Source organism: Punctularia strigosozonata (assembly GCF_000264995.1).
Source record: "Punctularia strigosozonata HHB-11173 SS5 unplaced genomic scaffold PUNSTscaffold_2, whole genome shotgun sequence".
Lineage (NCBI taxonomy): Eukaryota > Fungi > Basidiomycota > Agaricomycetes > Corticiales > Punctulariaceae > Punctularia > Punctularia strigosozonata.
The window spans coordinates 1303755-1317370 of NW_006767434.1; the positions used below are offsets into that span (position 1 = coordinate 1303755).

The window sequence follows — 13616 nt, forward strand, 5'->3', positions numbered from 1 at the left end:
ACATGCAAACACTGGGATTTATTTGATTGATAAATCTTTGGCCAGCCGACGATTCAGTCGCTTAGGGCCTGTTCGGTTGCAGACGCAATCAGCGCTGAAAAGCTGATACTTAATCGCGCGTTGCGGCAATGTGATAGTCACATGCCGCGCCGCGCCATGCTATGTATGATGGTTGTCATTTGGTTGCTGGCTGCATTCTTACTTCTGTGAATCCGCATGCTCCAAATACCCGTAGTCCGTACCTTGATAGCGTGCAGATAAGATCTCAATTTTTTTCCCGCTCACTAAGGCTGCATTTGGGACCACTTGATTCTGAGATCATTTGACTCGATTTACTTGCCATACTAGGCAGGACTGTAAGATCAGATGGATTTAATCGGACAGGGGCTTGCCAGGTTTGTGCAGAAAAAGTCAAATCAGGCCAAAATCAGGTCAGAATCAGGTGTTGATAAACGCAGCCTAAAGCTCCGTGGCACTACATGTACGAGCCGGGTTTGCGCATGCGCAGCACATCACTCCTCGCGGCTTGTCGGTCAACAACAGAACGGGAATCCGAAATGTTGAACCAGGCTCTATGCAGCCTTGGTCACATGCGACACAGCATGGCTGTTCCACACAGCCTTTCACATCATTGGCTTCATAGCCATCTGCACTGGTTCCATAGCGTACAGCCCTGCATAGCCACTCCTTTGTAGGATATAAGAGCAGGCCTGTCCGCCCTTAATGACAACTCGCTTCCTACTAGCAGTCCCCACCAGTAAGCTCTACCAGCTCACCAGGTCAGTCCCAGCCGCTTGCCACTGCGTGCACTAGCGCTGTCTAATACGAAACACAATCAGCATCTGTTGGCTGGCATCGGACACACCATCGGATGGATCCAGCAAAAATTCCGCAGGAGATCTGGGACCACATCATCGCAAGCGTTGATGAAGACACCTCTTTACAGTCCTGTTCACTGACCTGTCGAAGTTGGCTCAGAGCCAGTCAGGCTCGAATATTTTTGGAACCCATCACGGAGTACCCCATCACGGAGAGAACACATGTAGAGTGCCTTTACTGTCTCCTGGCAGACAGCCTTCATCTGCGCAAGTACATCAGGGTGCTGTCAATTACCGCCGCATCCCTCCGCCGCTTCGCGGATCTTCACCTCCCGAATGTCCAAGTGATAAAAGTGGATAGTTCTCCGGTTTGGGGGGAGAACTCGCCCCCGTGGAGAGATGTGACTAAATGGGCACCTCTATCAGCTTTCCCTAGCCTTACCGACCTACAAATTCACATGGATTGCTACACACCGCGCCGATTCGTCGAGTGGATCATCTCCCTTCCACGTACAATCCGATCCCTCAGCCTGAGCGACATCTACTTCAACACCACCGAAGGGCTGGATCTTGCTACGATGCCCGTCTCCAATGCCGGGCTTCATCTGACGAGATTGCAGACTGACAACACAGACTCAGAGGCGGGTCTCGAAGTGTTGCTTCTGACGCGTCATGCGGCAGAGGAGACGTCATTCTCGCGCTTGAAAAGCTGTCGTTGGGTGTTGGCTTTTTCCCGTCATGGGCATCGACGATCAACCCGCTCCTGCGGCAAAACGACAAACTGCTCTCACTCAAAATCAGCAAGTATCAGAACATTGTGTCCTATAGAAGTGAGTCTGTCCAGAACGTCGTGCAACATGGAGATGAGCCTGAGTTGGCCTACAATTACCAGCTTGAGCCCGCTCACGCGCATATTCAAGATACCCTCGATTTTTCGGCACTGTGTTCCCTCACGGAAGTCAACGTAGAAATGTGGGGGGTGGTACCCATTCCTCTTCACATCCATCTTCAGCACCTTGCCGTCTCGCTGTCTACAATCGACTCTAGCGCCTTCAACTCGCTCATGTTGAGAATCACAATCAAGGAGACGGAAACGCCGCTAACCGTCTTCTTGCGAACCTTGGACGACAACTTATCAGATCCGCGTTTCGAACGACTCAGAGAACTGCACATCAGCTGCCCCAAGCACCGCTCCCTCCGTCCTCCACTGGACGTGGAAGGCTTGATCGCGTCGCACTTCGCGGTGCTAAGACAGCGCGGTGTTGTGGTAATGCTTTCCGACCAATAGATGCCATTCTGAACGGCGCTCAGCGTCCGGAATCCTGGCTCCGGCCCGTCACCCATCCAGCTGAAAACGACAGCAACTGTAAAGTAGAACGAAGGACATCGAATTTCATGTGCTCCGGATAATCGTTCACGTGCGGAAAACTCGGTCAATACGTGCGGAAGAAGAGGCTGGCGGAGGAAAACAACTCGACTGAGGGAAGACTTAAGAGTCACCGTATCACGGATCGGGACGAGCGGCGTACCTCAGTACGGGCCCAGTTTAGACTTGAGCAGCGAAGTAAGACCGGTTGCTCCACCTCTGGGCCTCTGGCGCCGGATTCCGAGTTGCGCGCCGAGGTCCAGTTGCGCGACTATCAATGAGTGACATATTCATGCCCCAAGGTTGGATGATGAGGCTTCAGAATTGACAGGTTCGCGCGAGGAGTTTCTCTCTCCTGCTTCGACAAACTCGCTCCAACCAGATTGTCGCCATTACACTTATCTACTCATTGCGCTGCTCTAGGGCAATATAGGAATGCCTATAAGCACACGCAGCTCGACCAAGTCCAACATCGAAGAAGAAGGCCGCGGCGAGGCCGGACGCGTACAGAACACTCGCTTGGGCACCACACGCAAGCCTGCCGTCAACGTCTCGTCTATATCTCTTGGATACATCCCGGACACCTTCCCCAGGTTGTTTCCAACACGCCCTGACGTTTCTCAGTCTCATACCGCAGGCAACCAACCTTCTCGTACCGCCAACGTCGCAGAATGCCACAGTACCAACAAAACTTCAGGCAAAGCGGCCGATGTCTCTCGAGAGGAGATCTCCCGGCTCATCGCGGATCTCGCTCAGCACGACTTCGGTCTTGGTCGATCCCAGCATACGAACGAGCCTGAAACGGTCCCCGTCGGTGCATCCAGTCACCTGCACCGCTCGACGGACCTGACTTCAACACGGCCAGAGGACAGGAGCGAAGGCTTTCACCGTGCTAGGTCTCTCACTCGTCAACCAAGCTACGCCTATGCCTCCATATCCTTCGCTTCTACTACGGGTTACGCCACTACCATACCACCTGCTCCTCCTTCCAGCGCGCCCGGCGGCAACAGCTTCGTTTGAACTTCTCGGCGATATATCGTGGAAGTGAACAGACGATGACGGCGCAGGTCATTACTGTCAACGCTGGCGACGTCGGCACGATAGAAACCCAAGCCACGGAAACCCTCAGGTCTCACAGCGCATGTAGTATGTATGTATACGCTCGTACAATTGGAGTTGCATTACATCCACGTGTTGTATCGGGGGGGTTTTTTTCCCCGAGGATACACGCCCCGTACATACGCAAGATAGTCGCAAGGAACCCTGCCACATCCAAGCGTTAACATCGCGCTCCTCCACGCCGCTTCGTACCTCCCAGCCCCATTCAAATCCCCCCTTACCCCATCGCCCCGTCAGCCCTCCTCGCTCCCCAAATCCGTCAGATCGTCCTGTATCCCGTGAAACCTCAACAACCACTCGTGGTCCGGGTCCGTATAGTCGTCCGCGGTCCGGAACACGACCTTCCCTCTCGGCCACTTCTCGAGCCAAAAACGGACGCGCGTCCGGGCGGCTTCGGCCTGCACCGCCGTCGCCGCGTCCGGGAGCGGCCGCGTGCTCATCCCCGCCGCGGCCTGCGCGACCGCCTGCCCCCGGACGACGTGCTGCCCGCGCGCGTCCGGGACGAGCGGGAGCTCGCGGTAGACGGTCCAGCAGTCGTCGCGGAGCATGATCACCTCGAGCTCGGGCAGGCTCTTGACGAACGTCTCCGCCGAGCGCTGCTTTTCCATGAACACGTTCTCGAAGTGGAGCATCGTGAGGGGCTTCGTTTCGAAGATGGCGTCGACCTGGCGATTTCGTTAGACCGGGGGCAGCAGCAGAAGAAGAAGAAAAGAAAAAAACAAGGTGGGAAAAAAAGAAGAAAGAAGAAGAAGAAGTAGAGAGCAGGCCGATGGAATGGGGGCACGTACGAGAGGCTTGAGCTCTTCCGCCTCGACGGGGAGTAGATCCCAGCGTGTCTGGACGTGGAGCGCGCGCAGGCCGCGGGGGAGGGCGTCCGCGACGCGCGCGAGGTCCGGGTAGGCGCGCACGTCGAGGCCGAGGACTTGGAGGCGCTCGAGGTCGGGCAGGAGCGCGAGGATCGGCTCCAGGTCGCGGCAGGGCATGTCGAGGTCGAGCCGGCGGAGCGCCGGGTGCTGCGCGAGGAACGCGGCGATCTGGGCGTACTGGGCGCGGGAGACCTCGTCGAGGGCGATGAGCTTGAAGGAGGAGAGCCGGGGGAGCGGCGGTGGGTCGGGGGCGAGGGGGTGGAAGGAGGACGGGTCGGTGCAGGTGACTTCGAGGAGGGCGAGCGCGGTCAGGCGCGGGCAGTGGGAGAGGATGGGGTAGATGGCCGTGAGGCCATCGCAGGCCCAAACGTCGAGCTCGACGAGCGAGCGCCCGAGAGAGTCGGCTGTCAGAGGGGCCGTGTGAACGACGACTCATGGGGCACAGGGGAGGCGTACGGGCTATATGGTCGAAGACGGAGGCAAAGACCGTCAGCGAGAGCAAGGAGCCGACGTTGTTGAGGATGATCGAACGCGTAGTATCGGCTATAGCATCAAGGTCGGCCTGGCATATGATCGATACGGTGAATCCTCCGAAAGCGATTGCTAAATAGGGTTTGCTTACGATATTATAGCCGCCCATATGTTCAATGTAATTTTTCGAGCTTAAACATAGGGATGCCAAGGAGTTGAAAGCTAGCATCCGGGGAAAGGCATCGAAGGGGCGCCTGGAGATCAAACATGCGAATCAGCTGAGTCTCTAGTGATTCAAGCAACGCGCCTCCGACCACAGCAGGAATATCGAGCGAGGTTGGGTTCGAATCATTGAGTAAATCGCACTGACGCTGGTATCCTAAGCTCCTTGAGGGGCGGAATCCGCGACACGAAATAGTCGATGACCGCATCGACGGGCAAAGGCTCGCATCCGATCCAGTGGAATGTCGTCAAGTTGGGCAGTCTTTCGAGGGCTTGCGTCAATATATCTGCACAATGCACAGAAGAGAGCCAAGGGAGGGGAACAAAATTTTAGGGTTATTACACGCTAGCAGGGATAAAGGGCAAACGATCACGGACTGAGCAATCTCATCGCGGCTGCGCGCATCGCATCGCCGGGGGCGAACGCATATACGGACAGCTTCCTAACGTTCTTCGCGAAGCGAGCATTGGTGACGATATGTTGGAGGATCTCGGCGGAGCGCTGAGCGTTGCGGCGCAGGAGCTCGGGCGCGGGGATGCCGAGGTCGTTGAAGTTGGGGTGGACCGTCTCCCAGGCGCCAAGGTGGATGTGCACAGACGAGTGGACGAAGCGGAGGGCGACGTCGTGCAAGAGGCGGTTGACGGAGAGCGCGGGGATGCGCTCGGCGGCGGGGAGGTAGGAGAGGATGTGCGCCCATGTCTCGACGGGCAGCTGTGCCGAGATCGGCGGGCCGTGGCGGCGGGGGGAGGTGGTGTCGCCGACGCCCATGTCAGGCAGGCGGCGCGGAGGGGGGATGGCGCTGGATGCACGTTTTTTTCGAGGTTGAGGGGCTCCATGACAAGCGCGCCGGAGAAGGTTAACCGAGAGAACAGAACCCCTTCTGCGTGGATATCGACTACTTACCCCGGAATTCCGAGGTCGTTGCTGGTTGTCTTCCGACCTTATCGCCCTCGCCCCCGACCAACGCGACGCGCGTCGACGCCGACGAGCACGACGAGCACGACGACCCCGCATCCTGGATGACATCATATTGAGGACACCAGGATCCGTTCCACGATGCCCGAGTTCTCTCGCGCGGTCCTCGATGTCGCGCGGGATATAAGCGGAAGATGGACTGCCCCGCACGTTGCGTCCGCGTTCTCAGGGACCAAGAGGGAGGCGCCTGACCAAGGCGGGCTGCTGAGCGGCAAGGACCCGTCCGCATTCAACACCAGTGATCCCTTAAGGCTATGGATCATCCAAGTCGGTGAGTCGAACGCTTCGCGTGGCTGGCCAATTCGGAATACACTCATGGCGGCGATCTCAAGGCATCATCATTATGATGACCCAGCTGCTTTCGCTGGGTCTTCGCAGGATGAAACAACCCCGAGTGATCGCTGAGGTTCTGGGTGGCATCATTCTCGGTACGCCTGGGTCATGTCTTTCTTCGAGATCATAGACCGATATGCGTATATGCAGGTCCTACAGCGTGCGGTCGCATACCTGGTTTCACCAAGCATGTATTCCCGGACGCATCCCGCCCATACCTCTCCCTTGTCGCCAATATCGGCCTGGTCCTCTTCCTTTTCCTTGTCGGGCTCGAGATCGAGTCCTCCGTCATCAAACGCAATGCCCGTCTTTCGGCCACAGTAGCTCTAGCCGGTGCGCCCCTTATCGCATCGTATTCCATATCCAAGAGCTGACGTTATCCTGCCGTCCGTTTCGTCCAGGGATGGTGCTGCCCTTCGGCCTGGGCGCGGCACTGTCTGTCCCACTCTATCACCAATTCATTGATCAAAGCGTCAAATTCACGAACTTTATGCTATTCACGGGTGTCGCGTACTCGATCACTGCCTTCCCTGTCCTCTGTCGCATCCTCACAGAGCTCAAGCTACTCGATACCACCGTCGGTATCGTCGTCCTTTCCGCCGGCGTTGGCAACGACATCGTCGGGTAGGCTACATATTCTCAAGTGTATGCGCATATATGTCTGACGATTGTCGCCCCGCTCCAGTTGGACCCTCCTCGCGCTCTCCGTCGCCCTCGTCAACGCCGGCTCGGGCCTCACCGCGCTCTACATCCTCCTCGTCTGCGTCGGCTGGACGCTCCTCCTCCTCTTCCCGATCCGGCTCCTCCTCCGCTGGCTCGCCCTCCGCACGCGCTCGCTCGAAGGCGCCGGGCCCTCATCCTTCTTCATGACATGCACCATGCTCCTCGTCTTCGGCTCCGCCTTCTTCACCGACATCATCGGCGTCCACGCCATCTTCGGCGCCTTCCTCGCCGGGCTCATCGTCCCCCGCGACGGCAACCTCGCCATCCAGCTCACCGAGAAGCTCGAGGACATGGTCTCCATCATCTTCCTCCCCCTCTACTTCACGCTCTCGGGCTTGAGCACGAACCTCGGCCTGCTCGATAACGGCATCACGTGGGGCTTCACGGTCGCGATCTGCACGCTCGCGTATGCGGGCAAGATGGGCGGGTGCACGCTTGCGGCGCGCTGGGCCGGCTTTTCGTGGCGAGAGGCGAGCACGATCGGCAGCTTGATGAGTTGCAAAGGGTAAAGCGCTTTAAACCGTGCTAACCGGGTGCTTATCTGACGCGCACCATTCATCGCCGTAGACTCGTCGAACTGATCGTGCTCAACGTCGGTCTTTCCGCCGGCATCCTTAGCCCTGTGAGCTACCCCATACCCCCCTCTCAACGTCGCGTGTGATCATATCGACTGACTATGTGGGCGCTCTGTTAGCGCGTCTTCTCGATGTTCGTCCTCGAAGCGCTGCTTCTCACCTTTATGACCACCCCGGCCGTCAGCGTCCTATACCCACCGCACCTTCGCACGCGCGCGGCCGGCGCCGGCGCCAACTTCGCGAGCGTTGCCGCCGACGAGGCCGGCACGTCCCGCCCTCGCGAGCGTCGTAACAGCGACGACGACGGAAGCGAGTGGAGACGGCAGTACACCGTCGTGCTCGACAAGATCGAGCACGTCCCCGGCATGATGGCGCTCACGGATCTCTTGCGTCTGCCCTCGGCGGACGACGCGCGGTCGGCGCACACGACGGACGAGCCGCGGCTCAAACGCGACCCGAGCTCGTCCTCGTCCAAGACGAGCACCGACCTCGTCCCCGCCCCACGCGGGCGGGAGAAGCGGCGGGAGAAGAAGGACGACGCGACGCGCGTGGACGCGCTCAGGCTCGTCGAGCTCTCCGACCGCACCTCCGCCGTCATGCGCGAGCTCGACCGCGCGGCGGGCTCGCTCGCCGACGCGCTCGCGCGCACCGACCCCCTCCTGGCCGTGTTCAAGATGTACGGCGAGCTGCGCGGGCTCGCGGTCTCCGCCGCGGTCGCCATCGCGCCGTACGAGGAGCTCGCGGCGTGCGTCGTCGAGCACGCCGCGCGCACGGGCGGCCAGATGATCCTCCTGCCGTGGCTCCCGCCCCACGCGCCCGCGCACGAGGCCGGCGCCGCCGCCGAGTCGAACCCGTTCGACATGCTCTTCGGCGGCGGCGGCGGCGGCAGCAGCGGCAAGGAGCAGCACCCGCAGCACCCGCACCAGGGCGCGGCGTCGGCCCACCACGCGCACTTTGTGCGCTCGGTGTTCGCGAAGGCGGGCGCGGACGTGGCGCTGTTCGTCGACCGCGGGCACGCGCCGGACGAGGCGCGCACGGCGGCGGGCGCGAGGAGGCACCACGTTTACGTGCCGTTCTTTGGTGGGCCGGACGATCGGCTGGCGGTGGAGATGGCGGTGCGGCTGTGCCGGAGCTGGAAGACGCGGGCGACGGTGGTGCGCGTGACGAAGCGGGAGGTCGGGGCGGAGGAGGAGGGCGAGGGGTTGGAGAAGCCCGAGAGGGCGTACCTCGGCGAAGGCGCGGAGGCGTACGTGAGGGAGCAGGGGGGCGCAACGTTGCAGACCGTGAGTCGTGTTCGAGCTCTAATTTTTTTCCCCCAAAAATGCTTGGGGTCTCCATGGCTGACGTGGATGGCCTGCGTCATAGACGATGACGGGATTCCCGGATACGGTGTACGGCCAGCACAACACGCAGACGCGGATGCAGTCCGAGACGGCGGATAACGTGCTCTGGAGCAAGTACGCGGAGCACGTCTCGGTCGAGTCGGCGGACCCCTCGGGCACGGGCACGAGCCTGTCCGCCGCGCTCGCGCGCGTCGAGTTCGTCGATCTCGCGAGCCCACGACCCCTTCACGCCGTCGTGCAACAGGTCGCCGCGCTGCTGCCCGTGAGTGTCGACGAGCGCGCGCGGCTCCTCGTCCTCGCCGGGCGCTCGCGCCGGCTCGCGGTCGAGAACCACGCGGAGGAGCTGAAGGCGATGGTGGAAGAACACGGCGGGGTCAACGCGGAGGTGAGGAAGACGGTCGGGGACGTCGCGACGGCGTTCGTGCTGTCCGGGTTGAACGCCGGGCTCGTGGTCGTCCAGGCCGCGAGCGCGTCGGCGCATTGAACCGCGGTCTTTGTTTTTTCGAGGGCTGGTCAGAGCTTCGATCTCGGTGTTGGGTGTGCATACTATTCGTTCAATCGTTCATGCCTCCGCATTTACTACTATCCATACTCGCGCATCACGCTTCATTTTTATGTGTACTACCTTAACGCAACGACTTGACACGACTTTGACCACATATTGTTGGTATCAGCGCTTCGGCGGTCGTTTACACGCCACAGCCATCACCTCCCGCCACGGTGCACTCACGGTGCCACCTTACGTATACAGACCACCATGCGTCGCACAAACAACTGTCCAATTCTTAATCACACTCTCTGACCGTTGCGTTACACCACGATAAGGGAAGGCATACATAGTACACAAGCTCAAGTCGCCCCCGCCAACTCAAGGCTAAGCGGCCAAGTGACAGCGAGCTTCAGGGATTGCATCCACCTTGGACTTGGTATTTCGTTAGTACTACTTTTGCCGACGATGAATTCGATGATCAAGAAGAAGGCAACATACTTATATCAAGAGTTAGGTGCAGATAAAACAGCAATCCAGCCACTGAGGTGACGCTAGCACCGTGACTGTGCGCTCTATATCACCATCCGGTGTGTAGCCGTCTAAATGAGAGCCATGGACACACCAAAGGGTCGACAATCTGTGACCTCGGATATGCCAAACCTGGATGAAAGATGGGTGACATCCGCGAGTATGCAGGAGAACTCCGAATCTACCGAAGGAATCTCTCTCTCGGAGGCAGACCTGGCGCTGATAGCCCGTGTCTGGACGTCAGCTCCCATGAGTCTCACTACCGACCCCGCGACCAATGCCCAATTCCCGTCAGATCTTGCGCAAGGCCTGCTTGACCGGCTGCAAGAGGTATATCCACCGATTAACAAGGCTTTCCACCTTGGCCTCACACGTCGATTGCCCTCGCACAGCACCTCGACAGACAGCGCGTGGGACAGCTACCTGACGCCCCATTCTCCTCCACCACCCTCCTCGAGGATCAGATGCCTCGTCGGGCCAAGATTCGCTTTTTAATGCGCCTAAGCAAACACTATGGGATTCTACCGAGCATGCTTTACGTGGATAGCATCGTTTGCGAAGACAAGGTTGATCCCGCGTACCACGGTGGATTCGCAGACATATTCATCGGACAATGGGGCGGTGCGCAGGTCGCCGTGAAGCGTCTGCGTACGTACGTCCTGGCACCTCGCGAACGAGATAAAGTCCACGAGGTCAGCCTCCCTCTACTTGTATTTATACCGGTCAGTTTGGTCATTGTTATTCCAGATGATTTGCCGCGAGGCAACACTATGGCGACAACTGTATCACCCCAACGTGCTCCCTTTCATTGGTGTAGATCGCGTAACATTCAATTCCTGCCATGCGTTGGTTTCGCCATGGTTGAACAACGGAAATATCGTAGACTTCATCCTCGATTGCACGTGCACAAGGCGGGAGATCAATAAATTGGTTTGATAACCTCAGTGATGTCCCAAAATTCCTTATCCAACATCCGCTTTAGCTTGTAGATGCTGCATCAGGATTAGCATATCTCCACAGCCAAAACATCGTTCATGGCGATTTGCGCGCTGTAAGTGGCTTGACACCCTCACTGACCCTCTGAGCTATTCACCAATTGCCAACAGGCTAATATTCTTGTCAACGATCGTCCTGAAGCCTGTATATCCGATTTCGGACTTTCCATCGTCTCAAGCGCGACAGCCGCGTTGAGCACCGTAGGCCAGTCCAATGTTCGGTGGCTTCCGCGGGAGCTACTTGAGGGGACGGAGAGGTTCCCGACGTATCAATCGGACGTGTACGCGTTCGGACACGTATGTGGCGAAGTAAATTTCATCCTAATTGTTGGTCCTGAAAACTCGTTGATACTGAATATCAGGCGTACACTACCAAGGCGCCCTTTTGGAAGATCAAGATAGATGGCGCCATTGTCTGCATGACGATACAAGGACAGACTATGCCGCGTCCAGCAAGTGACGAATGCCCTGGCCCAAACCTTAGTGACCGTTTATGGGCTTTCATGCAGCAATGCTGGAATTCTGTCCCCTCCGCCAGACCGTCTGCGGCCGACGTCGTAAGGGAGATGCGGCTTTTGCATCGTGAAGAGGACATGTAACATTTACGCTCAGGGCTCATCCGATCACGCACGACGGGGCTAGCGTAGCTTTGATTTTTATTCGGTTGACACAGCTAAGTCCTTGCCTTGAGTAGTTTTGCAGCTACGCAAACCATGGTGTTTCATCACAGCAAACAGGATAACGCTCCGGAGACTTGCTTCTTCTCGGCTCCTCTGGCCTCCTTTCAGCTCAGCAGCCTCACAGTAACACGCTCTCCAAGCATGCCTGCCCCCTGATCCATCGATCTGTATCGAATATAGAGGGGTGTTGCAGGCGAGCAAAGCTGAAGTATTTCTTTCAGCCGCTCGAGGGGCGCCTTGCATAACGTATGACGGAGATCTTGCAGGAAGACGGCCTGCGGCAATTCTCCCGCATCCATGTCCGATATCATCACCGCCAGTACGAACAACACCGGGTGAATGGGGGCTCGCCGAGTCGGCGGGCGCCCTCAATGAGTCGAGAAACGTGACCATGCAGGGCTTACCATCCAGAATCAAGATGAGTCATGAGTATTGGGCCTCAGCTCGTGCTACGGACTGGCATCAAGGGCGGAAAGAGCTCGTGCTGGACACGATCACCGCTCGTGTGACTCGTTTTTTAAGACGTTCCTGCGTTCTCTAGGAGTGGAGATGGACACGGTCTAGGATTCACACTCTCCTAACTGACGGCAACCGCGTTTGGGTTTAGGGAGCAGTTAGCCGTTCAAGAAGGTGAGAGCGGAATTGGGAAGCAAAATTCCAGGAGAAGGGGGGTCATGACGCGGGCGCAAGGTTGCGCTCCCATGCTAACCTACCATCATAGATTGACCTGGACCTTCAATCGACCGGTCTTTCTCGTAACACGCATGCTGTTCGAACGCTCTAGATTGAAACATGATCATTATGCAGTAGCAGATGATCTGTTGTTACGGCAGCAGTGAACGAGCGTAGGGAAGATGAAGAACCTGAGTGAGCGATACCCTTGACCTCTGAGAAGAAGCTCACCTCAGGCTCCTCGGGCGAGGTCTTGTAAGCAACCCGACGAGCTGAATACAGGAACGACCTCCGGGATCAACTGCATAATGTTGGGGGCGAGGGGAAGGGCCGAGCGGCCGTGGAAGTGCATGTGGCGATGTCGATGCGGGGTGATGACGGCTCCGAGAACCAAGTATACGTAGGGCCAGAACCGAACACGATGCAGCGGTGGCTGCCAAGCACTCAAGAACCCGTATGCATATTCAAACAGGACTACACGCGCTCGCGTTCAACTCGATCTGCTGTGCGCGGGTCGACTCGCAGCACACTGTGCGTAGATGGATAGCCGTTACTGCTGCCGGCGGTAATCTCTACAGTCTGAGAACGTTTCGATTCTCAGAATGTCCGGTGTTACAGGCCCATAGCAGCTTTCGTGCGAAGACTTGCTCACCTAGTTGAACTGGCCTGGTGCGCGTTCCACTCTGACAACAGAAGAAGGTTGTCGTGGATGGATCCTCCTTTGGATGCACCTAACTCCGCAATTCATCGGTGTGTCATGTCATCCGGCTTTTCTGCTACATCCTGGCCAAGAAGATTTGGAATATCTGTCATTCCCCTTGGACGCTGGTGCCGATATGTAAGACTTGGGTGTTCAGGCATTCAGCCTAGGATCGGGATCCTAAGACGCAGGGCCTGAAGTCAGATACTATCTATCTCTTCGTTCGAATATACGCACCTCTCCCTGTTCCGCCAAGTGAAGTGGGATAGCGCCCGCAGGAAATGAGCCCTGCTACCCTAACATAAAAGGAACAGACGGAAGCCCATGTTGAGACGACTACCTGGTGTCATAGAATGACATGAGCGCGCGCACAGCCAGTATGATGCTGCTCCTCGGGGCGGCGTACATGTGGGGATGCGGGGATGCTCAAAGGATCAAACGCCGAGGTTCCCGGACACCTCTAATGCTCATGCCTGCGCTTGAAGCGAGTTGGCTCATTTCATTCTATATATGTAACATGCCCTACGCCACGTACCGGATACGCTTGCGACCTGCTCTTGCATCGCGGAAGAGGTTGACAGATGCAGAGCACCACTCAGCACGTCGAGCGGCGCCTGCTTGGTCATGCCGGCTTATGCAAGTTGAAACGCGCTGCCTCGATAATCATCGCATTGCGCAGGTTTCCTCAGAAGTGTGCCTTTCGCAATCGCATTAAACAGATGGTGAATAACCCACATAG

At 57.7% G+C, this 13616-nt stretch overlaps 4 protein-coding genes across 4 annotated transcripts; 3 read left to right on the plus strand and 1 right to left on the minus strand.

Moving 5' to 3' along the window:
- Positions 1-761: 761 nt before the first annotated feature.
- Positions 762-2236, plus strand: PUNSTDRAFT_49815 (uncharacterized protein). The gene is made up of 3 exons (XM_007380023.1): positions 762-779; positions 840-1648; positions 1711-2236. The coding sequence occupies exons 2-3, from the start codon at positions 872-874 to the stop codon at positions 2104-2106; spliced, it is 1173 nt and encodes a 390-aa protein (XP_007380085.1). The 5' UTR covers positions 762-779; positions 840-871; the 3' UTR covers positions 2107-2236.
- A 1300-nt stretch (positions 2237-3536) lies between these two features.
- On the minus strand, positions 3537-5631 carry PUNSTDRAFT_42110 (uncharacterized protein; the record flags this gene model as incomplete). The annotated part of the gene is made up of 6 exons (XM_007380024.1): positions 3537-3968; positions 4092-4573; positions 4626-4731; positions 4792-4894; positions 5011-5149; positions 5241-5631. 6 exons carry the CDS (start codon positions 5629-5631, stop codon positions 3537-3539), a joined length of 1653 nt encoding a protein of 550 aa, XP_007380086.1.
- Positions 5632-5826: 195 nt separating this feature from the next.
- PUNSTDRAFT_118323 (uncharacterized protein) lies at positions 5827-9467 on the plus strand. Its single transcript, XM_007380025.1, has 8 exons — positions 5827-6109; positions 6171-6266; positions 6322-6504; positions 6573-6795; positions 6857-7399; positions 7462-7516; positions 7589-8752; positions 8835-9467. Exons 1-8 carry the CDS (start codon positions 5920-5922, stop codon positions 9294-9296), a joined length of 2916 nt encoding a protein of 971 aa, XP_007380087.1. The 5' UTR covers positions 5827-5919; the 3' UTR covers positions 9297-9467.
- A 1110-nt stretch (positions 9468-10577) lies between these two features.
- On the plus strand, positions 10578-11424 carry PUNSTDRAFT_110977 (kinase-like protein; the record flags this gene model as incomplete). The annotated part of the gene is made up of 4 exons (XM_007380026.1): positions 10578-10709; positions 10813-10881; positions 10916-11134; positions 11188-11424. 4 exons carry the CDS (start codon positions 10578-10580, stop codon positions 11422-11424), a joined length of 657 nt encoding a protein of 218 aa, XP_007380088.1.
- Between the last annotated feature and the right edge of the window lie 2192 nt (positions 11425-13616).

Excerpts from the sequence above, each read along its gene's own strand:
- PUNSTDRAFT_49815 (XM_007380023.1), top strand. The coding sequence starts at position 872 with ATGGATCCAGCAAAAATTCCGCAGGAGATCTGGGACCACATCATCGCA. Across the intron at positions 1,649-1,710 it reads GAACATTGTGTCCTATAGAA|CTTGAGCCCGCTCACGCGCA; the intron begins GTGAGTCTGTCC and ends TACAATTACCAG.
- PUNSTDRAFT_118323 (XM_007380025.1), top strand. The coding sequence starts at position 5,920 with ATGCCCGAGTTCTCTCGCGCGGTCCTCGATGTCGCGCGGGATATAAGC. Across the intron at positions 7,400-7,461 it reads AGCTTGATGAGTTGCAAAGG|ACTCGTCGAACTGATCGTGC; the intron begins GTAAAGCGCTTT and ends TCATCGCCGTAG. Across the intron at positions 7,517-7,588 it reads CCGCCGGCATCCTTAGCCCT|CGCGTCTTCTCGATGTTCGT; the intron begins GTGAGCTACCCC and ends GCGCTCTGTTAG.